We start from the raw sequence: 24583 nt of genomic DNA on the forward strand, positions 1-24583 counted from the left end.
TAACAAGACGAACTTGAGTTTAAACTATGATTAAAACAAAATGCAAATCCAGAGTGGTCCGCTCTGCTGGATTTCCCGAGGAGGTACAGAGAGTACCAGCAGCAGGTACAGAAAGGTTGAGCAGGACATTCACGCATCAGGGCTGGCCCGTAAGCAGCATATCCAGGCCCTGTGATGGGGATCATCTCCCCAGCGTGGTGTGATGTTAGCTGGATCAAGCAGGATGAGTGTTTACCTCTATTTACTTATAGACCCAGAAGGGTTGCTGTAAGTTCAAGCCCAGTGTGGGCTGCACGGTGAGTTCCAGCTCACCCACACCGAGGCGTGAGAAACTTCTCAAACACTTCTGGGGAAGTAAGACAAACCTTCAAATGTTTCACGAAGGAGTATTAAACTCATAAAATGGAGATCAACAGCTTATGAATCCCACAGAGGCAAAACGCCGGCAACCAGAAAAACCAGGTCATCTCTGCAAAGCATTTTAAAAGTTCAAGCAATCTCTCACAAGAAGGATTGGTGATGCTCTCTCTGGACCTGTCCCTTTTTCCTCTGGGCTCAAGTGGGTGGCTGCACTGACCAACTCCTGCATCCCACGTGAGTGCACATCCTGGCCTGGATCCTGCTGGGACTTGCGATGGAACAGAAAAATGATGGTGTGGGGTGGCAGGCAGGACAGGTCTTGACTTCTGGATTTGCAGCTCATTCTGTGGAATGAAATGGCTCATTACCCCCATCTTCAAAGTACCAGGACGTCATAAGCTGCCTTGTTGTTTCTTGGGTTAACTCGGCTGCTTCAGAAACATGAAATAGCTGGAGATTCAGGAAGGGTATAGCAAGGGAACAGCTGTGGAATCTTGTCTTTTTTGCTCCCTCTTCTCCCTCCATTTTGAAAGAAGAGAAACTCCTGGGCAGAGCCATACCTGAGAGACACTCACCGTCGTCCTTAAAGAGCTCTTCTCTACCACTGTCTTTCCCATCGTGGTGTGGATGGCTCCTGGCACCCTCCTCCTCATGCTTTCATTTTGTCATCTTTAAAACTGCAGCCATTGCGAGCCCCTATAATGCTGATATGTTTACCCCAAAGTTCTTCATCCCCCGAAAGAAATGCATTTAGTCTCACCAAAGAAGTCAACCAGACTAAGAAACACAAATACTTGAAAATGTAGCATCAATTTCAGTTTGAAAACTGAAATTCTGTGCTGAGCTGCCCCGGTTGCGTCAACGGAAAACTTCACTTCTCATCTATTTTTCTCCAAGTGATTTTGCTTTTATTTTTTTCTTAAAAACATACCCCAGTTGAGAGAAAATTTTATTTCCTATCAACTTAATACAATTGAAGGTTCTGAAGACACCTGTAACATCATTCAAAGACATCTCGTGACTACAGCATAAGAAACAGTGATAGGGCTGGAGAGAGGCCTTAGCATTTAAAGTGCTTGCTACACAACCATGAGGACCAGAGTTCAGATGCCACATTAAACAGCTAGTCATGGCCATGGATGCCCATGTCGTCGACATAGTTAGAGTTTGACACACAAAGATCACTAGCTTTCGGTGGTCACCACCCTAGCTTCAGTGAGAGGCCCTGGGTCAGGGAAACAAGTCAGAGAGTGAGCCAGTAGGACAAGCAAAGTCCTCCTCTGACTGCAGACCAAACTCACATCTGCGCACGCGCGCACACACACACGCGCGCGCACACACACACACACACACACACACACAGAAACAGAGACAGAGACAGAGAGAGAGAGACAGAGACAGAGACAGAGACACAGAGAGACAGAAGGACAGAGAGAGACAGAGACAGAGAGAGACACAGAGACACAGAGAGACAGAAGGACAGGGAGAGACAGAGACACAGAGAGACAGAGACACAGAGAGACAGAAGGACAGAGAGAGACAGAGACACAGAGGCAGAGAAAGACAGAGACAGAGAGACAGAGATACATATGGATATACACAGCATACATTCTCTGGCTCTCTCTCTCACTCTCTCTTAATCTAGTATAGTTATTCATAATTACTTTCTAAAAAACAGACTTTGGACCCAACTTCATGTTTAAATAATTTGTTACTCGCTAGATATATATATATATATATTTCATGTATATATGTATATATACACATATATATTTAATGTAAGATATATGTCTTTGTATCTGTGTATTTATATATGCATGTATATCATACATATATGTATAGGTTGTTTGTATACTTTAAGTATAAATATCATCTTCTAGGAATTATTTAAATCAATCAACATCCTTATTAGGGCTCACCCGTGTTGTTACAGCGATCTTCCCCTTTTTCACTTCAACACAATACTTCATAGTGTTAATTAAACCATATTTTATTTGTCTTTTCATTGGCACTTGGCTTGATTAACCTTCAGATTATTTCATCTCACACACAGGAGAAAAACAGGACAGGGAGAAATCTTACCTTGAAGAATAATGATGGTTTACATGAAACACTAAATCTAGTGCCTAGCACCAAGAATGGAAACCCTGGACAACTCCTCATCTGAAGGAGATAGGTTAAATCCTATTGTCCTGTCACGACAGTAACTCCAACCAACACCCATGTGCAGGTCAGTGTCACTATTGACTTTCTCCCTCTGCTGTTGTCTAATCTACAGATTCTCCAATGGCTGCTTTCATGATTCCCTCAGTTGATAGGAACCAGGATTTCTGCTTCATGATCTCCAAGGCTCCTCAGAAAATGACTGTCCCATTCAAATGTCAGTGGTGGCAAAGCTGGGAAGCCCTGCTCTCTCCTCTTCTGTGCTTATAATTGTTCATGGAGGAGAGAAGAGACACTTTATCCTGTGTGTGAAGTAAGGATGTGACAGCTTGTAAGAGAGACGATGTGTTTCAATTGTAAGAGGCAACATTTAGATAACAAGTGTCCGTGGGGCTCAGAACGCAGTGCTCTCCTACACCCCATTGCCCGACCCTCCTCACTACAAGCAAGACTCCCATTTGCTGTTCTCATTCCTCTTCGACCTCCCCCTGCAGAAGACATGTTTCTTTCTGTTTCTCTACATCCAAGACCATGTCTTCCCATTGAGTTTTCCACACCAAGGTCAAAGAGACTTTCCAAAACCCATTTTTCTTCATGCCCTGTCCTGCATACAGCCCCTCCATGACTTCACGTAAGTCCTTCACCAAACCAAACATCTCTCTATCCCACAAGGTTCTCCATGGGAAGATCACTGTCTGCTACCCACCATCAGGGCTCACCTTCCCTCGAAGGACTCCTCTGCCCAACATCGCCTAGTAGACAGTTGGCTCCCAGCCCTGCTCATCTGTCTGTACATTTCCTTCCCAAGGAGCTCCTCTTCTGCACCTGGTTTACTCTTACTTGTACCAAAGGATATGAATTCTCTGCTTTGCATAAAGGAATATAGTGACTGTCTCGTTGACATGTGTCACCACACCACAAAGTGATTTTCCTGAAGACTGGGGACTGAGACTTCTGTCTTTTGACTCCTAGAACATTAAACTATCCATGTCACTTACCTAGCAGCTATTCTCTAAGCACCACTGATTGCCTAGCTAGATGCATGATTAGAAGGATGAGCAGGTTGGAAAGGAGGAAGGAGAGGAGGGAGAGAAGGAAGGGGGAAAGATTGAGGGATAGAAAGAAATAAGAACAAGGAGAAAAGGGGAGAGGGAAAAGAGAGGAAGGAGTAATAGAGGGAGGAGAAAGGGGAAAATTAAAATGAAGAGAAACAAAAAAGGAGGAAGAGAAGAAAGGAAGAGAAGGGGGAACAGAGGAAAAGAGGGGAGGGGGAAAGGGAGGGGAAGAGAGAAGGAAAGGTAAAGAAGGAAGACTTGGTGGTGATAACAAAAGACACTTTAAAAGAAAAGAGGAAAAAGAGGAGGAAGTAAAGAAGGAAGAGGGTGGTAAGAACAGAAAGGAGGTTGAGAAGTATAGAAGAAAGGGGAAATAAGGGAGGAAAAATAGAAAAATGAGTAAGGTAAGAAAGCAAAGAATGAAGAATCAAAAGAAGCTAATGAACAGTAGAAGCTGTGAAAGAGAAGGAGAAAGAGGAAGCGAAGGAGAGAATAGATGGGGGAAGAGAGAACTATAACAGCTTTAAAGGAAAGGGGAGGAAGTGGAAGGACAAAGGAGAGGTTGGAAGGTGGAGGAAAGAGAGAGGAAAGGAAAGAAGAAAGAAGAGGAGAAAGGGAGAAAACACACATGGAAGAAATAATGGATGAGCAAGGGAGGGAGAGATTGAGGCATGAATGAATCAAAGGAAAGAGATTGAAAAGGGATAGGTGGGTAGAAGAAGGGAGAGAGGAAAAGAGAGAGGGAAGGAGAAAGGTGGAGTGAAGGGAGAATGGGTGGTGTGATACCTGGAAGAATAGAAGGAAGAAGGGAGGGAGGAATAGAAAGAAGGAAGGATGGATGGAAGGAGGGGTGGTCGGGGGCGGGGGGGCTTTCTCCAAGAAAAGCAAGACCGTGTGTCACTTCAACTTGTCCACTTTTATTGCACAATTAAATATATCTCGCTGCAGATGCTCCCAAGGAACACAATACACGAGGACAGAGCTTCTTGAGCAAGAAAGAGCCCAGATGGTGTGGCAACACAGTTCTCGGTGTACTGGTGACAGAAGACTAGAACATTCCATTCTCTGTGCGGGAGAAAATATCTTCACTAGGACCACTAGGAGGCTGGAACTTTTGCTAAGTTCTCTGAAGCATAAGCAAGTGGTGTGTGGCCGGGTAGAATGAACAAGATTCTAGCTAAGTCATAATGAGCTATGCACGGGGCTTTCCCAGTTTCTCTCTGGCTTTTGACTGTTGCTTTGCAGGAGCTAGTGAGCTGGGGCTGGCTTAGCGGTCAGCAGGCTTGCTGGCAGCAGTCTGGGGGCCTGCTGCCTCACGGGTGATGGGGCTGGCGGGTTTGATCTCAGAAGGCTGGCAGGGAGTCTCATCTGGAACCTCTGTCTTGCCAGGTGTTGAGTCAGCACAGTCGGGTTGACTGGAAGTTGGCTTTTTGCAATCAGTCTTATCGCTGTCAGAATCGGTGCAAGGCTGGCGGGAGCAGACAGGGCGGTAGGAGTAAGAAGCTAGGCAGGTGGGACGGCGTAGTATGGAGTAGCAGGAGCGGTAGCAGGCAGGGCGGTAGGTGATGGATGTCACATATGGTTGCCTGAAGGTGATGGGTCCAGAACAGATGGGGCGGCAGATAGGGCGGCAAGAAACTGGACTACAAGATGGCTTGCAGGAACTGGGTATGTAGAAAGTCCGAGGTGGGCAAGCTGGTTGGCAGATAGCAGATGCAGAAGACCCGGGACGGCAGCAAGCAGGTTGGCAGGAGGGAGATGGGCAGGAAACAGGCTCACAGCAGACAGAACGGCATCGTTTGACTATGTAGCAGGAAGGTTGGCATGGACTGGGCACACACACCGATGGTAAGCAAGGGCTGGGCTCAGGGCAGACAGGTTGGCAAATACTGGAGACACAACATGAGGAGTCTTGGCAGCTGCTAGAACCACATGGTGGCTCACAAGGGCCCTGGACACAGCAGACAGGACGGAGACAAACAGACTCACACACCAGAGCCATACAGGCAGTTGGTTGACAAGCACTGGCCTCTGAGCAAGGTGGCTCACAGGGACTGGACTCACAGTCGACTGGCTGGCAGCTACTGGTTGCAGAGCAGACAGATGGACAGCAGCTAGGTGTCGGGCATACTGGCTGGCAGCAAGCAGGCTCACAAATCACAGGCTCACAGATCATTGGTTGGCAGGAAGCAGGCACAGTGCAGACAGCTGAGCAACAGCTGGGCTCGCAGATGACTGGCTGGCAGCAGCTGGGTTTACAGATCACTGGCTGGCAGGAGGTAGGCAAGCAGAGGACAGGCTGACAGGATGTAGTCTCACAACACACAGGCTGACACATGGTGGCCTCGCAGCACACAGGTTGGGCACAGGTGTTCATGGAACAGGAAGGCTCACAAATGGTGGCCTCACAACACACAGGTTGGGCACAGCTGCTCACAGAACAGGAGGGCTCGCAAATGGTGGCCTCGCAACACACAGGTTGGGCACAGCTGCTCACAGAACAGGAGGGCTCGCAAATGGTGGCCTCGCAGCACACTGGCTGGCAGCAACTGCTCACGGAACATGAGGGCTGACAGCATTGGGAGCCACAGCCAGATGACCCACAGCTGTCCTCACAAGTCACCAGCTGCCATGTCTGACTCCGGCAGGAGCTGGGTAGACAGATGGGTCCTCCGCAGCTCACCTCGGTAGAGCAGAGGGAGATGGCGGGCAGGGAGGGGCATTTCCTAGAGCAACAGCAGCCAGCCATGGTGGAGATACCTCTGTCTTGGAGTGAGTGCTGCCTGAGTGTGGCATCTCCCTTTTATACTCCCTCAGCAGTGCGTGCTGTTTGGAGGCCCCCTGCATCTTTTCCTCATTGTTGTTTGGGCCCTGTTTCTGGGGGAACATCTTATTATGCCAACATTTGTTAGTCTGGAAGTTGTTTGTCTGCCCATAAAGAAGATGTTTGTTTACTGGCTTGCTAAATAGGGAACCCTCAAAGCTACAGGTAGTCACGGGATGAGCATTGTCACCTTCACGATGGATGGTCTCCATCCTGGCATCCTGAAGAAGGAAAGAGGAAAGGAGCCTATTATTTAGCAACCATCTATCTACCCTTCCGTCTCCTGGGCTTAGACACAGATGTCTACATGAGGATGACTGCCTACCCTGCAGCAGGCAAACAAGCCAGGAGCAGACTTAACCACACTGTCATGATAAGCTCCACAGAGACACACAGTGAGGAGTTCAGCTGTGGATGGGACTTCCAAAGCAAACTGTCAGTGGCCATAGTCCACAGCCATCCTGTGTGGGTCAGATTATTCTCCCCTGTTACAGACGGAGAACTGAGGGTAGAGGATAAGAAAGGTTAAGTCGCTCGCCGGAGGTCCCTCCCATCCTCTCCACTGGTTCGCTTTCAGCGAACGGAAACCCCTTTAACAAAAGAAAGCATTGCCATTTATTCACTGTGTATATGCATACATGTGCAGGCACATGTATGTGCATGCATGTGCCATGTGCATCCGTGGCGGTAAAAAGACAATTCAGGAGTCAGTTCTCTCTGTCTGCCGTGTGGATCCTGGGGATTGAACTCAGGCCATCGGGCTTGGTGACAAGCACCTTGACTTGTCGAGCCACCTCACTGGGTCAACTTTCTTAGCAGATGTCATCAATGTCAGATGTCATCAATGTCATGTGTAATAGGCTCATCCAGTGATGTCCCCCTTCCATCCTGTTCTAGTAGCCACCCTGCTCAAGAACATGTTCTCTCTGTCCTTAGGAAGGGCTTTCTCCACGTCTACATCGTTTCCTTCCATGTCTACCCCAAGCACTCAGTGGATCTGCAGAGTCTCCTTGTCGCAGAGGCTGGCCTAGCACTTGTACTCATTCCCAGTGTAGGGCAGGGACTAGGGGATGACCTGCTGAAGGGCCTGGCTGGTCCAGCTTCCACACAGGAAAGATCCACTTTGAGAGGCTTTTGAGTGCTCTTAGTAAATACTGGGCCCAGTAAGATGGCTTAGTGAGTAAAGGTGACTACCACCAAGCCTGACGACCTGAGTTCGATCCTGGGACTCACACAATGGAAGACGAGAACCAACTCCTGCAAATTATCCTCTGGCACACATACATATGTCATGTCCCATACATGCCCCACATACATACAAAATAAAGACGTGTAGAAATATTAACTTTTAAAAACTTTTTATTAATTATTTTATTTATTTACATTTACGGTCTCCTCTTCACGATCCACCCACTCCATCCCCTCTCCCCTTGGCCTCTAAGAGGGTGCTCCCCCACCCACTCACGCCTCAGACCTCTAGCATCTGCATTTATTTTAGGATGAATTTATTCCCATGTCATAAGTTTTTGTTTCTTCAGTTCTCTTCTGGGATAGATTTTTCTTCTGTGCAAACTCCTCTTCTGGCTTTGGAACAATCGTTCCTTTTCAGTAAGGATCATCTCACGTAAATTTGTCGGGATATCTCAGGTGCTTTGTTGACTGGGTGTGTTCAGTGACTAAAAAAATCTACATCTAAACCCTGAAGTTTGGCATGACTCCCTGCAGTTTTAAGCATGTGCACCAAAAACTCTATTTTTGGCTACTGACGCTATTACCCAGCCCCACTGTTTGACCTGGACACATTACCAACTCCACTGTAATATTGCCAGAAGAGCAATCTTTAAAGTGACATCTTTCAAAAACTTAGTGGCTTTACAAGTATGCATAACCTTGGTGGCCTGGGCAGTTTCATGGATATTCTTAAAGTGAACTTGGAGATTTGAATCTCTTGATTTACATAATTTTGTAGGGGTTTACTGGGTGAAGAGAGTAGTGAACCATCTTCCCGGGTCACCTCAGGCTGCTTACAAAAAGGGCAAATATTAAATCATTTGAAGATATTTCTAGGATTCATGAAGTGAAAAGAAAAAAAAGGTGGCTTTCCAGGTGGTGCCTAAGGCGCTGTGAATAAGACTTGTCTTGGCTGCTATGTGAGATTAGGTGAGAAATAAACCACAGGTTCTCAGACACCAAAGCTAGACCTTCTTGTCCAATGAAAGGCCAGTGTCTCCTGTCTTTTCAGCCTGAGTGTAGGTTAGCCTCCCTTGGAAAGTTGAGCACTGGCCATCATTCACCCCTCTCTTCATACATTAATGTGCGTAATTATTCACTCAATTTCTCTTTGGCTTGCCCATCAACTGGGACAGCACCAGGACCTGTGGGAGCGATACAAAAAGAGTGACCAGCAATTTCAATCGCAACATACAGGTTAAAAGAGAGAGATGTGCACCCCCGTGAGCAGTTGTGACATTACGATGATTGTAATAAAGAGATATGCAAGCACTGTGAGGGTAATGGGGAAATATTCATACGGGATTTAGGAACGTAGGAAAGCTTTCTGAAGTCATAAATAAGATAGCTGATAGAATCCTCTAGGATGATGAAAAAGCTCGATCTGTGGAAACCAAAGACACAAGAGCAGGATACATTCCAGAAATAATTTGACAGCTAATGGCAATTGACACAGTCAAGAAGAAGAACACGGAAGACAGGAAGAGACAGTATTGGAACCAGAGCAGTCACTTAGGCACCAAGCTTTAGAAAGTCTTGAGTAAGAAGTTAGATTTAATAATGATACTTGGTGATTTAAGCAAGGAGGTGGTGGTTTTGTGATTTTATAAATCTCTGCCTATGGAAATGGGAGACAGAGGGCAAATTTAAAGGTAGAGAGACCATAATGAGACTGGCCAATTACCCAAAAGCCTGCTGGTGACAACCTGGACCTGGAAGCTCTTTGGACTAGAGCAATAGGAGATGTTTTAAGGCAGCAGAATAGTTGAGACTAGAAAGGACCACCCTTCTTTGAGATATGCTTCTCAGCTATGGGGAAGGGGTACCTTCCGACAGCTTTGTAGAGGGAACAGTGGAGAGCTCACCAACTCCCTGTCATGCATAGGTCCTCTCCCTCTGTTTCCCTTCCTCAGCCCAGCCACTGATGGAGTTGTAGTTGTTAAGGACTCCCTCAAAAGAGAATACTCATAAACTCTCTGATAAGAGCTGACAGGGAATCATCCTTTATACTGTGTTGTTATCTCCTCCAAGAACCCTCCCCCGCTAAGTGGAATGGCAGCTCTTCTAACTATGTGGCCATTCCTGCTCGACTCATCTTCAAAGCACTGCTCTCCTCTCAGCATCCTCCAGGTGCCACAGGGAAAGGACTTGGTAACCTTCAGTGCTTGCATACCTGGTACCCAGAGTCAAGGCTGATTCATAGGCAGTGTGCAATTACTATTTATCGAATGGACTAATGAGAACCTGTGCATGTAGCTAAGAAGGGCAGCCCTTGTGGGTAACTCAAAGAAATCACTACCTCCACTCATGCATCCGAGTGGCATTGGCCATGAGCAATGGATTGATCAGCTGTGCTGACTCACAGGCACTCCGTACCCAGCCACTGGTCTGTTGGTTTGTCCCATTGTCCCATCCTTGGCAGGATGCTCCTTCTGTAGCCATGAGTCTGTTCTGGCAATTAAAAAGTCTCCCTTTAGGAGACCAGTTACATCCAGAGTAAAAAATAAATGAAATAATGGAGTCTGAAGTGGGAACAGAGCAAAGTAGGATCTCATATCCTCTGAAAGAAAGACACCAATATTTCATAAGAAAACCCCAAACTGAAAGCACAATATCAAAGGGAGAGAGCACATGCATGAACGACAGAGAGTTGATGAGCAATCCATCACTTCTCCTACAAGGCTATCGGAAGGTAGGTATATTGTGCTTTCCGAAGCTATAGAAATATACACATATGTTTGAAAACAAAAAGACTGATAATATCAAGTGTTTGCAAGGGCATGGAGTAGCTAGAACCCTCAGATATGGCTAATCGGAAGACAAATGGTAAACCACTTTGCAAAGTAATTTAATACTTTCTTACATGTTTAGACATCCAATTGCCATTTCCCCCAGAAGTATCACTCCTATGCCTTTTCCAGAATGAATGAAAACATGCTTATATGAAAACTTGTGCATGAATGTTTCCGAATGCTTAATTCACAATGATGAATAAATTATAAGCAGTACAAATATCTTTTATTTAATGGATGGATTTTTAATATCATCTATCCATACAATGGAACACTAGTCAACTTAAGGAGGGAGGAGGAGGAGAGGAGGAGGAGGGGAGGAGGAGAGGAGGAGGAGAACAAACTAGGGTTTGGGGAACTGACTCAGTAAAGTACTCATTATACAGGAACAAGAACCTGAGTTTGATTCCCAAGGGCCACATTTAAAAAGAAAAAAAGCTGTCATGGCAGCAAGTCCTTGGAGACCCAGTGCTAACAAAGTAGAGATGGTGAAATGCTGGAGCTCATTGGCCAGCCTGTCTGCCTACTTGATCATTGAGAGAGATCCTGACTCAAAGGGAAACAGGTGAACGGTGCCCAAGGAACACAACCAAGGCTGGCCTCTGATCTCCCCGTGTGCAGTCATACACAGGAACATGGCACACACGTTTCCACACAGAGAGGGAGAAACTTGATGCTGGCAGCAACGTGAACGAATATCAAAGCTGTTGCAGTGAATGAGAAGAATTCACACTGCATGGTTTCTTTCTTAATGAAATTCTAAACATGGCAGAGTGCCTCGGACTATAAGGAACCGATAGCAGCCAGGGGCCAGGGAGGGTTAGTGACTGAAAGAAGAAAGCAGGGAATGCGATAGGTGGTGGAGCCCTCCGCGATCTGCATGCAGCTGTGATACCACAAGGAAAGGATGTACAATACTCAGGTCTCATCAGGCTGGTAAAAACGGTAGCATTCCAATCACATAGCCATAAAATATATTGACCCATAAAAGTTTATGAAATTCTCATAAATTGAACAGTTAAAGAATGTTTAAATGAAACAGAAAAAAAATGAAAGGCATTACTGTAGGAGCCTCCCACTTGTGCTTGTGAGGGCCCTCCTGAGATACGTGTCAGTGAGAAAACCTGAGCATCCCACTGCCTCTTTCTGCTGCCCATTCTCCTATAGTTTGCTTCCTTTTAAGAATTACTGCTCTGCTTATAGTCAGGTACTGACATATAATATATATTCTTCATATATATAGTCTTTATATATTATATATTTTATATGATATATATCCTTTATATAATATATATTCTTTATATGTGCTACATGTGCTTTTTATATAATATATATCCTATATTTTATATCCTATATATAATATATCCTTTTTATATAATATATATCCTTTTTGTATAATATATATCCTTTATATATATGTATATATATATCATATGCTTTGTGTATATATATATCTTATATAGAATATAACCTTTATATATTATTTATCATAGATTTAGATTTAGATTTCTGGCTTTATATATTATTTATGATAGATAGATAGATAGATAGATAGATAGATAGATAGATAGATAGATAGATAGATGGATGGATAGATGGATAGATAGATAGATAGATTTAGATTTAGATTTAGATTTAGATTTCTGGCCAAGAATAGTGGTGTATGCCTTTATCCCCAGCATTAAGGAGGCAGAGGCAGGCAGATGAGTTAATAGCCAGCCTGACCTATATATAGGGAGTTCCAGGCTACCTGGGGCTATATAGTGAGACCCGGTCATTCCTCTGTAAAAGTAAAAATAAATACTGTTCCCTTATTGCAAGAACAGACTTTACTTATTTTAACCCACATGTCACTTAAAATCATCCCTTATAAGGGATCGATTCATCCACTATTATATGAGTTTTCATTTCCCAGCCAGGCTTGTTCTGTACATGTACCCCTTTCCTTCCTCCCAGGACAGTAACCACAGCTAGGTCCAGGACAAAAACAAACAAAACAAAAAGACAAAAAATTAAAAACAACAACAACCAAAAAAAGCAAGACCAGAACATGAGACTAGAGAGAATCGGAACCACGCAAACAACCTCAGAGACTGTGCATTCACGCAGTCTGACCGCAGAAATTCCTGCCGTTCACTACCAGCCTGGGGTGGGTTTATGATGCCAGTTACATGGAAGGCTGAGGCAGGAGGATTCTAAATTTAAGGCCATCTGGGGTACTCGTGAGACCCTATCTCACAATAAAAGTAAAAAGAGGCCTGAGATTTCAGTCCTGTGCTAGGGACCTTGCCTAGCAAGCTGTTGAAGCCCTAAATTCAATCTCTAGCATAGAAGAAGAGTCTTTGACATCCCTTTGCCTCCTCTGACTCTGCCCCAGGGTTCAGGCCAAGCATCCTAGAAGCACACTACAGAAAGCAGGCGTGCATCCTGAGCGTGAGGAAGCACAGCTAGAACCAGCACACCTTAAAGCTTTCAGAAACATGGCCCTCGGGCATCCCAGGTCCTAGAGCTAATGGAAACCACAGCAAGTGGTGACACCCAGGTCCTGTCAAAGCCTCCCTAAGTGACTCTCACACTGCACTCAACAGCATCTGTCTACAATCTGTCTACAATCTGTACAACCTCCAACCCTCCATGTAGAGAATTACCTGTGTTCCTACTAAAAACACAGATCCCCAGGCTACACCCCAAAGCACCCCTTATGTTTCAGGGAGGGCTCCAGAGCCTAGTTTTAACCAATCTCCCAGGACTTTGCTACAGATCAGCAAATACTATGCTGTCCTTACGTGGATGCCAAAGTAACTCTTGCTAGTATTCCCTAGGAAGGGTTAAAGGAAGAGGCAAGAGGACAGATAGGGTAGCCAGCATGCTTGAATTTATTAAAAGGTTGACAAAGTTTCAAAGGAGCAGAAAGCTGGAGTGAACCAACAAGTCCAAACACCTCATAGCTACAAGGCATTTGACTTCATGCAAATGAAGCCAGGAACATTGAACTTGGTGACCACCTCACTGAAACGCAGCTCCTTGGCCCCTGAGTGCCTTAGACACCAGGGCGAGCTCTCCTCTCAGAAGTAACAGGAGAGGCATGTTGATGTCTTGGAGGTGAGAACGAGTCAGGAGATGAGGAGGTCTCCATCTGGAGTGGACGGAGGCTGTCCCCAACACTGTCTCAATTAGATGGGGGAAAGATCTTCATTTCGTCTCGCACACAGGTGTAGGCTGACAGCACACTGGGCCACAGCACCCGGAGCCACAGCACCCGGAGCCACAGCAGCTGCCTCCGCAGCCCCCGCAGCCTCCGCAGCCCCCGCAGCCAGATCCGCAGCAGCCAGACCCGCAGCCAGACCCGCAGCCAGACCCGCAGCAGCTAGATCCGCAGCCAGAGCCTCCGCAGCCACAGCAGGAGCCACAGCAGCCACAGCAACCACAGCAGCCCTGCTGGCAGCAACACTCCTCACAACAGTCTTGTTCCTGGGAGCAGCAATTGAGGCAGTCTCCCGGGCAGCATCCCATGGTCCCAGCCGGTCAGGTCGCAGGTCAGGAACGCGGCCGAGCTTCCCCTAAGTCTGACAGTGGCCAGCTGGACAGCAGCTTTTATATCCCCCTCACCCAGGGGTGTTGGCACGGGGTACAGGATGTTTGCTTTGTTATTATTTATGCTGGTTTCCATAAGAACGTCTCATTAGCTGGCTGTTTATTTTCCAGCCGTGAGTACCTCAACTCATAAAAAGAAGGCCCCACTCGTCCCAACTGCTATTTGTCCAGAGGGTAAAAATATACCCGGGAAAAGGCCTGTCATTAGCCAGGTTGGAGAGAGGAAGGGAAGCTGGCCAAGGAATCTGCTCTAGCTCCTCCTCTCCCACCCCTTCTCTGGTGGCAAAAGGGAGATTCCTCCGTTGGCTTTGAAGCCTGTTTGCATGGATGCTGACCCTTGAAGACTTGAAGAGTAAGAACAGATGAGGCTTCTGACTGCACAGAGGCTGCAGGGGAGGGTCTAACGCTGTGGACCCTCCCAGGCAGAATAGCATTCTCTCCCCAGGCACGTGAGCAAAGCAAATATTTGTGTCTGTGCGAGGTATGTGGATGTGAGCTGCACGTTTATTTAGGCTTGGCAGGTGAGCATCAATCACGAGTAATAACCAACTTGTGAAATGCAGATAGACTCGCCATAAAACTGCGGAAGGCTGGGGAGCCGCATTCTCTCTCAGCTGAGATGAACTGAACATTCTCACTTCTCTGTGTAGGCAGGAAGAGCTCAGGGCAGCTCCTGCTACCCACAGCCCCAGGCCTTTCTGTAATGGAAGATGGAGATGAGTAAGGGAAGGAGGGGGGAAAGGAGGAAGGGAGAGAAAGAATGAAATGAGGAAACAAAATGAGGAAGGGAGGGAAGGAGGAAGGAGGAAATGGGAAAGGGAAAAGGAAATGGAAGGAGGAAGGGGAAGGAAGGAGAAAAGGAAGGAGGAGAGATGCAGGGACAGAGAAAGAGAGAGAAATGAAGAGGGAAGGTGGGTAGGAAAGATGAAAGGAAGAGAAGACGGAAACAGTGGTGGAAGGTAGGAAGGCCGGGAAGAGGAGGGGAGAGGGGATGGGAGATAAGGGAGGAAATGGGAAGAGAAAGAGTGAAGGAAAGAAGGCAAAGAATGAGGAAGAGAGAAAGGAGAAGGAAAGAAAAGGGAGGGAAGAGGGAAACAGGAGGAGAGGGAAAGAGAGGAAGAGGAAATGGAAGGGAAGAAAAGAAGGAAGAAAGGGAGGAAGTAGGAAGGAAAGAGAAGGGGAAGGAGGAAAAGAAGTAAAGAAGGAAAATGAAGAGGAAGAAGAAAAGAAAGAAAGGGGAGGCATGGAAAGAGACATAGAGGGAGGGAGGGAGGAAGGGAGGCATAGAGGGAGGGAGGGATGGATGGAGGGAGGGAAGGAGGGAGGGAGAGAGGGAGGGAGAGAGGGAGGGAAGGATGAATGGAGGGAAGGACGGAGGGGGAGAGGGAGGGAGGGAGGGAAACATGGAGGGAGGGTCTCTGAAAGCTAAAACACTCCGTTGAACTGGGAATGTTGCAGGGCTGAAGAGAGGGCTCAGGCCTTAACACTCATTTCTCTTGCAGAGGGCCCAGCTTTAGTTCCCAGCACCCACAGGCATCTTAAACCGTCAGCAACTCTAGCTCCAGAGTGGCCAGTGCCCTCTTTTGGCCTCTGTGCATACCAGGCGGACAAGCAGTGCACAGACATACATGCGAACACCCATACACATAAAATAAATAAATCTATAAAAATGAAAATGGGTATGTTGAATTCATGGGTGACTAGAACTGCCTTTGACGAAGCTATACATTTTGTGTGGTTGCTTCTAGGCAACCAATGTCAGTTAAAATCTCCCCCGGGGCTTCATTACTTCTCATAGGTTTTTCTTACTGAATTAAACTCCTACTTCAATTGAATGCTGAGTTTTAAGGAAAACAAACGTGGATATGACATAGAGCATCTTCCAGGATATGGCATCAGTGTGGGGTATCCCAGTGTTGCCCCAAGAAACCAAAGTCTTTGGGGAAGAGGTGAGGATGCTTGGGTTCTGAGATGGGTGACGTCTGTCTCCACTCTAAGCCTTGGGACCTTGCCATGCTCTAGGGACGATCACAGCAGCCCCAGAGCCCATGTGGCTCCACCTGAAGCCAAGGGGAGTGGAGTCCAGATGGGAATCTGGGCCAAATAGCACAGCCCCTCCCTTTCCTTTGCCTTTCTTACTGAAATGGGCTGGAAGTGAAGCGGCCTCTAAGAGAGGTTAGGCAGACTCAGGACAGGGCAGATGTGGCGCAGGAATGGGAAACACAAAACTTGGACCTTATGTGAATCCTACTGCTTTACTCAACGGGAAACCTAGGCATGAGGAATCCCTGAACCGTCATCAGCTCCGGTTACTAAAGCTACTTTCATGTCAGGATTCCCCGGAGTGGCGACTTCCAGGATGACACTGGGATCATACTAATGCCGCACCCTGGCAGACTTCTCCATCAGTGGTCCTCAACCTCTCTAATGCTGTGACCCCTCAATACAATTCTTCATGTTATAGTGACCGCCCCCTCAACCATATAATTACTTCTGGAGCTACGTCACAACTTAAATTTTGCTAAGGTTGTGAATCATTTAAATATATAACGTGCAAACTGTCTGATATGCCACCCCTGTAGCAGAGGTCACAATCCATGGGTTGGAAATGACTGCTCTCTATCTTACCCTCTTTTCCCTTGAAACCAAGCATTCAGTTAAGTTAGGTGTTATATGGCACGGATCATCTCCAAATGCATCCCTGTCTTACATTAAGTCAAAACCTGTGGGGCTGGGGATTTAGCTCAGTGGTAGAGCGCTTACCTAGGAAGCACAAGGCCCTGGGTTCGGTCCCCAGCTCCGAAAAAAAGAACCAAAAAAAAAAAAAAAAACTGAGTGGTTCTGAAGTTGTAAGCTTGAAAGTTCTAAGTTGGGTTAGACCATCAAATTTTAGCTACAAAACACTGACATAATTTAACACTGCTTAGACCGCACATACAACCCGAAAGTGGTCGTACTCTTTTGGAAGATGATACGTGTCCACGGGGACACATTAATGATAGATTGGAGTCATCGCTAGCTGTTCTGTTTTCTGGTTAAGTGTCCATGCCACAGTACCCCCCACCCCGAGGCTGGCACTTGGGAGAGGAACATAATGAAGCAATGACCACTCTGGCAAATACATCCTTCTATTCTGTTGGTTTGGGGACAGGCAATGCATTCTCAGTCTTAACTACAATGTGGATGAGGTTGAAGTGTGTTCCCTCAGACTGTGGTGGGAGCTTGGCCCTCACTGCAGCAATGTGAGGCACTGAACAATCTTTAAGAGGTGAGACTTAGTAAGTCGCTGAAATGCTGCCCACCGGAAGGGAATGCTGGGCTCCAGAGTGATTCTTCTCAGAGCCGGGTCTTATAAAAGCCGGAACCTGGCTTCAGTTGCCTTCTAATATCCCATTTGGAACAGAGCTAGCTTGCTCTCTCTCTGTCTCTCTCTGTCTCTCTCTGTGTCTCTCTCTGTCTCTCTCTCTGTCTCTCTCTGTCTCTGTCTCTCTCTGTCTCTCTCTCTGTCTCTCTGCCTCTCTGTCTATCTCCATCTCTCTGTCTCTCTGTCTGTCTCTGTATGTCTCTGTCTCTGTCTCTCTATCTGTCTGTCTGTCTGTCTCTCTCTCTGCCTCTCTCTGTCTTTCTCTGTCTCTCTCTCTCTGTCTCTGTCTCTCTGTCTCTCTCTGTGTCTCTCTCTGTCTCTCTCTCTGTCTCTCTCTGTCTCTGTCTCTCTGCCTCTCTGTCTCTCTCCATCTCTCTGTCTCTCTCTGTCTCTGTCTCTGTCTCTCTATCTGTCTCTGTCTGTCTCTCTGTCTCTCTCTGCCTCTCTCTGTCTTTCTCTGTCTCTCTGTCTCTGTCTCTCTGTCTCTGTGTCTCTCTCTGACTGTCTGTCTCTCTGTCTCTCTCTGTCTCTCTCTGTCTCTCTCTGTCTCTCTCTGTGTGTGTGTCTCTCTCTCTCTCTCTCTCTCTCATCTGGTACTGTATCCTTCCTTTTCCCCTCTCTCTCTCATTTTTCTCACTCTCATGTACCGATGTTGACAATCTGCCATTGAACATCCTGAACTGTGAGTTAAATAAACTTCTTTTGTAGATGTATACTCAGTTAATATTCAGTATTTTTAAAATACAAAAAAAGAGAAAGAATTCAATGACTTGAATTCAAAGAATTGAATGAATTCAGTCCTCTCTGTCTTCCTTGTGCCATCATTTAGTGTGTTCTTGCCTCCCAGCCAAACCCCCTCTGTGCTCCTACCTCCTCAACCGTTAACTGGACACTATGATAATAATGACAAGCCCCTCAGAATGGCTGTGATGAAATGCGTGCGTGCATGTAACAGATCTCCAGACCTTAGCACACCTGACACCATGTTGGAAGTACCATTCAGACCTTAGAATCCTGCACGTAGGCAACCATGTCTGCCAAAATCAGAACAAAGACCTAATCCAGTAAGATCTATAGTTCTGGGAAAGTTTCTAAACAATTAACTTTGCTTTTTGGCTTCTGTAGCTCTGCTTCTAACGGATCTTGCTAACTGAGGTGTGTCGAGCCAGGATGTGGCTTTGTGCTTAAACGCCCACCCCGAGAAAGATTTAGAACTGCTCTGGGGTCCTGAATATCCAGTGTAGTTGCTGACCAGCTAATAAACACTTCCTAATGGATTGAACCATATCTAAGTGGTCTACCCTGGTGGGTATGTCACAACATACATGCAGATAGAACATACATGCAGGGAACAACGGCCAGTCACATGCACTTAGAGAAGCATCTGCTATTGCAAATATCCAGTAGAGTGTGTACATGCGTGCATGTGTGTGTGTGTGTGTGTGTGTGTGTTCATAAAATGCATAAGGATAGTAATTTCAACTAGAAACCCAGATGAAAGAGGAATAGAAACTTCGGAATGGGATGAGTAATGTCTACTACCCTCTACAACACAATGGGGAAGAAGGAAGTCCTTGCAGCCTCAATGGTCAGCATGGAGCACACTCCCTTCAGTCTGCTGCCTTTTCCAAGACTTGCATAGTGGCAGCCAAGCCACTGTACTCCGTTACCCATCCCCCACAAAATATCTCGGGATAGGGAACGTGGGGAGTTAGGGAGAAGTGATAGGGATGAGCTTTGGCCTGGGTAGCATTAGGACTGACAAATGTCCAAGAATATCCAAGAAAACTAAGCAACAGAAGCCCCTTAGAGAAAAGGGGAGAACAGGTCTAGAGTAGAAGTGGGCAGAACTGGATGAGTATTCCCCTATGAACCATAGGTGTCTGGGAACCTGAGCCCCTCGAACCTCACCTAGATAAGGAGTAACCCCATGTCTCTGTGACTCCATCACTTCCAGGTGAGGACAAGATGGGCTGGACACCTATGAAGAGGGCCAGGAGGGTTCCATTCTCTCTGATCTTCCTGCACCCCAAAGAAAGCTGTCTGATCTAATTCAGAGACTACATAGAGCCAAGTGCAGTGAGCCCCACCTGTTGACAGAGACACAGACTGACTCGGAAAATGATCCCCTTCACCAGTTACACCTGCTACTGAAAAGGGGAACATCTCCAAACGATATAGACCTTAGGCTTCTTTAAGCTCTAGAGAGGCAGAGTGGTTCCAACCCAAGAGCCCAGAGGTCTGTTAAGGGAATGGAAACTCAGCAGACACAGGATGACTCTTAAGGCAACTGGAACCTCTTTCAGGAGACAGGCATATGAGTGTGGGCTATGCCATGAGTGTAGAAGGTGGTGAGAAGCTCATTTCCCTCCCAGGGCAGAGGCCCTGTGTCACTTGTCACTGTGTAGTAGAAGGGTTGAGGACATAACCAAGTAGCTGGCTAAGAGCCTAAGGCAGAGGAGCTGAGCTTCTCTAGTGAGAGAGCAGGTCAAGAGCCAGGCGTGGCCACGCCATCCTCATTCAGAAAGACTGCCAGAGGCACTCCTCCTTCTTTTCCTGCTTCTGCTTTGTCCCTAGATGTCCTCTCTGGAGCTGTGGTTTTCCAAGTCTCCCCATTCTCCCAGTCACCGCTTTCCTTTGATAGACCCAGATGTTGTCTAACTGTTCAGTCTAGTGATCCCTGCCAGCCCCTCTTCCTTGCTTTTTCTTTCCATGTCAGGAGCGCAAGGCTCGGCAGAACTTCAGGATTTAGTCCTCTAGTCTCTTTTCTACCTGCCTGATAGAAATGTCAGTAGCCACAGAGACATGGATTAGGCTGCTGGGCTCCAGCTCCAGGCCCTGCATAGTACCTGCTTGGCTGTGGTAGAAAACAGGCTCCATTTTAGCAGCAGCAAGAGCCAACCTCAGGAAAACCTCCCTGCACTTCCCTTTAGAGACCTACGCACACTGTCCTTAGTGCTGATACCCCAGCCCTGACGATAACTCATAGGCCATTTCATCACCAGGTACATGAAGAAGTTTTTCATAGGGTTATATTATAACAGTAGTCTGCATTAACCAGTTCCTCCCTGAAAGGCATTTAGGTCACTCCTACGCACTCTAGCCACGTTGTGGAGAATAACTGTAGTTTAAACCAGTTGACACATGTCTCGATATCTCCCCGCTGTAAGCTCTTTGGAATCACTGGGTCAATGAGTTCTTGTGTTTGTAACTTTCATGAATGTTGTCATCTCACTCTTTATAAAGGTACCAAATTACACCCCTTCGGCCCTGTCTCATTCCCTTCATGCTTCGCCTACAAGATGACTGTCAAGGAATGTGGCCTTGCCCATCGGATGCAGGGAAGATAGAAAGGTTAATTTGCCTCTCTATTGTGTGCATCTCTTAGATTAGCATTTAATGCCAGCTGAGCTCCCTCTCTGGTGAATTATCTTTTCATCCCAAACCATGGCCCATCTTTCTGTTGAGTTGTTGCTATTCTTTGGTGGAAATAGTTTGCACGACAGAAAATAAGTATTTCATTTCTATTTACTTGTATCTATGGTTTTATTTTTTTTAATCTTATACGGTTTATTATATATAAAACACTTGCAAGTAAAATCAACATCATGTAACAAAATTAGCCAAACCCGATATCTTTATATCCCACTGAGCTTCCGTACAGCTATATGAGGCACTTTAAATCAGTAGAACATTTTCACTAACTAATATATTCTTGTTATGGTATTTTTCAAAAGATTTACTTATTTTATTTATGAGTGCACTGTAGCTCTCTTCAGATGCACCAGAAGAGGGCGTCAGATCCCATTACAGATGGTTATGAGCCACCATGTGGTTGCTGGGAATTGAACTCAGGACCTCCGGAAGAGCAGTTGGTGCTCTTAACCACTGAGTGGTCTCTCTAGTCCTTTTTATGTTATTTTTTAAATGGGTTTTTTCATACAATATATTCTGATTTCCCCAGATCCTCTCCACTTCCCCACCCACCCGAACTCATACCCTTTCTCTCATTAGAATAAAAACAGGTATCAATAATGATGATGGTGATGATATAATAATATAAACAATAAGATAAGATGAAAACAAGCCAGAATAAGACAAAACAAGCAAATAGTAAAGTAAAAAGAGCCCCCCACTCCCAGCACAAGAAGCACAGACTCTGAGACACACATTTGGGGAGGAGGGGGCTTCTTCAGCTTTTGTTTTTGCATGTAAACCACTGGGCGAGTCTTGATGGTGTGGGCACCCTAGAGATCACACTGGAGTTCTGAGGGCTCCAGACACTGGCTGGGAAGTCAGGTGACAGAAACAATGTTTCTGACCAATCACATGATTACAAAGCTGGGGTCTCCAGCAGGGCTCCAGGTGGTCAGGGGTGGACATCTAAGGTAGCAGTGACATGGGAGGGGCCAGCCTTGAGCCGCCTGGATGACATCGGGGACAGAGGATATCTGGTCCATGCCTTATTTAGCCAGCAGGTTTCTGAAGGACCTGTCAGCAAACTTGTCTCTGCTGCCCAGCTCCTCCTCGATTCTAAGGATCTGACTGTACTTAGCCAGGCGCTCAGATCGGCAGGAGGCACCAGTCTTGATCTGCCCAGTGCAGAGCCCCACCACCAGGTTGGCGGTGAAAGTGTCCTCAGTCTCCCCAGATCAATGGGACACCATGACACCCCAGCCATTGGTCTGGGCCAGCTTACATGCCTGCAGAGACTCAGTCACAGAGCCAATCTGTTCACTTTGAGCAGGAGGCAGTTGCAGGAATTCTCGCCTGCAGCCTTGGCAATCCGCTTAGGGTTGGTCACTGTGAGGTCATCCCCCACCACCTGGATGCCTGCAGTAGCTGTGAACTTCTGCCAGGCATCCTAGTTGTCCTGGTCTAAGGGATCTTCAATGGACACCAGTGGGTAGTCCTTGACCAAGGACTTGTACAGGTCGGCCAGCTGGTCGGCTGTGATGTACCAGCTGGCGTCATCTGGAGACTTGAAGTCCAGGTCATACTTGCCAGCCCTGTAGAACTCGGAGACTGTAGACTGCTTCCTGCTGATTATGGGCATGAAGTTCCTAGGGACAAGCCCATTCTTCATCTCCACGATATCCTCTACTAGCAAACCAGCAAACCAGCAACAGCTGCAAACGAACCAACAGCAGCAGGGAGAGCAGCAGTGGGGCTCTGGCATTTACGCATTCTCTCTCCAGTCCCCAGAATTTGAAGCATAAGCTAACTTCAGATGGCAGGATCATGTCCCTGCCAGAGCATGAGACAAAACATCGTCAGCTGCTGTGGACAATCTGAAGCAGTCCCATATCCCACACCTGGGATTAAAACAAAAACATATTCACATAGCATAACCGGGTTTTTAAGGAAACCAAACTTCTCACTATAGGAAAACCCATAAAAAAACAAATCCAAAAAAATCAAAAAACATAATATATATGAGCAAAAGTTATATAAGAAAATGTAAAGAAAGCCTCTAAAATCACCATTTTGCTTATTTCATGTTGTCCATCTACTGCTGGGCATGGGACCTGCCCTTGGGTGTGATTTGTCTATGCAGGGAGACTCCCCTGGAGAAACTGAACTTCCCTTGCAAGCTGTTATCAACTGGGGATGGGGGACTGTTAGGGATGGGGCCTTGTGTCCACCTCTTCTCTCAACACTGGGACCCGTCTGGTTTAGACGTGCACAGGTCTTGTGCATGCTTCCATGGTCTCTGTGTGTTCAAATGTGTCTCAGTCCTGTTGTGTCTAGAAGGTCTCTTGAATCCCCACTGACTCTTACAATCTTTCCACCTTTCATTCCTCAGACTTCCCTGAACCCTGGGGAAAGGGATTTGATGGAGACATCCCATTCAGGACTGAGCGTTCCAAGGCCTCTCTACCTCTGCACATTGTGCAGCTATAGGTCTCTGTATTTGGTGATGTGTGCCTGCAGGATGTACTGACAGAGGCAAAAGAAGAAAGATCCAGAGTTTGAGGCTAGCTTGGCTCATTTTTTTCACTGTCACCGAGACAAAATGGCAGGCTACAAAGTGGGGGAGGGGTGACACTGTATTAAAGAACTATTTTCCCAGGTTGCCCCATCACGTTATTTTTATTATAATTTTAAATGTCTATGCATGTGGTTGTGAGTGTCTGTCTGTCTCTGTTTCTCTGTCTCTGTTTCTCTGTCTCTGTCTCTCTGTCTCTCTGTCTCTGTCTCTCTCTCCCTCTCTCTGTGCGTGCGTGTGTGTGTGTGTGTGTGTGTGTGTGTGTAGGTCAGAAGACAGCTCTCAAGAGTTGAATCTCTCCTTCCACCTTGTGGAGCCTGGGAGTGGTAGAATTCAGTCCACCAGGCTTGGTAGCAGGTGCCTTGAACTCTTAAACCTTCTGTCTCCCCTTCCCAAATGTTGTGATTACAGGCATCTTCCACTGGGACCTGCTCACCTGTATTTCTTCAAGTCTTGGAATCCTGAGGCTAGAGAGATGTCTCAGCAGTTAAGAGCACAGGCTGTTCTTCGGTGGGACCAGAGTTTGATTCCCAGCGCCCACATGGCAGCTCACAACTTTATGTAACTCCAGTTCCAAGTGGTTTAGTGGCATCTTCTGGCCTCTGAGGGCATCAAGTATGCGTGTGGTACACAAACATAGATGCCCACCCATACACGTAAAATACAAATAAATCTTTTTAGAAACCTTATTGTATGTCTAGTAGGTCGATTGAGAAATTCCATGTTTATTTATAACTAACCATTATTTTCCACAACTGATATCAGAGAGAGAGAGACAGAGACAGAGACAGACAGAGACAGACAGAGAGACAGAAAGACAGAGAGAGAAACAGAGAGACAGAGACAGAGAGAGACAGACAAAGACAGACAGACAGAGACAGAGAGAGGGGAGAGAGAACTTCCCTTAGTACACTACCTATTTCTTCCAATTTTTCTACTAAACTATTCATCTTTCCTGACTAATTTATAGGAACCTGTTTTATAGGAAGTATGTTCCATTTTTCATTATGTCAAATATGTTTCAAAATTTGCCTCAGAGCATCATTTAATTGTGTCTGTGGTGTCTTTAAGTACAGTTTTCTTTTTTTGTCGACAAATATATCTTTCCTTCCTTGTCCTGTTAAGTTTTGAAAACCATTCTCCATATCATAATCAGATGCGAGCCACTTTATTTATTTCTAGTTCTTCCAGTTCCACTTTTATATTTAGCCA

The 24583-nt window shown here is 46.3% G+C and overlaps 2 protein-coding genes and 1 pseudogene across 2 annotated transcripts; all 3 read right to left on the minus strand.

The window, feature by feature from the left end:
• Nucleotides 1–4473: 4473 nt before the first annotated feature.
• Krtap16-1 (keratin associated protein 16-1) lies at nucleotides 4474–6342 on the minus strand. The gene has a single exon (NM_001402081.1). It carries the CDS (start codon nucleotides 6325–6327, stop codon nucleotides 4846–4848), a length of 1482 nt encoding a protein of 493 aa, NP_001389010.1. The 5' UTR covers nucleotides 6328–6342; the 3' UTR covers nucleotides 4474–4845.
• Nucleotides 6343–13277: 6935 nt separating this feature from the next.
• Krtap17-1 (keratin associated protein 17-1) lies at nucleotides 13278–13992 on the minus strand. Its single transcript, NM_001421311.1, has one exon. The coding sequence runs from the start codon at nucleotides 13935–13937 to the stop codon at nucleotides 13617–13619; it is 321 nt and encodes a 106-aa protein (NP_001408240.1). The 5' UTR covers nucleotides 13938–13992; the 3' UTR covers nucleotides 13278–13616.
• A 7853-nt stretch (nucleotides 13993–21845) lies between these two features.
• On the minus strand, nucleotides 21846–22468 carry Eno1-ps3 (enolase 1, pseudogene 3; annotated as a pseudogene).
• Between the last annotated feature and the right edge of the window lie 2115 nt (nucleotides 22469–24583).

This window comes from Rattus norvegicus, chromosome 10 (genome assembly GCF_036323735.1).
Source record: "Rattus norvegicus strain BN/NHsdMcwi chromosome 10, GRCr8, whole genome shotgun sequence".
Classification (NCBI taxonomy): domain Eukaryota; kingdom Metazoa; phylum Chordata; class Mammalia; order Rodentia; family Muridae; genus Rattus; species Rattus norvegicus.

Bases quoted from the DNA above. Each gene is read 5' to 3' on its own strand.
- Krtap17-1 (NM_001421311.1), bottom strand. From the start codon at position 13,937: ATGGGATGCTGCCCGGGAGACTGCCTCAATTGCTGCTCCCAGGAACAA.
- Krtap16-1 (NM_001402081.1), bottom strand. From the start codon at position 6,327: ATGGCTGGCTGCTGTTGCTCTAGGAAATGCCCCTCCCTGCCCGCCATC.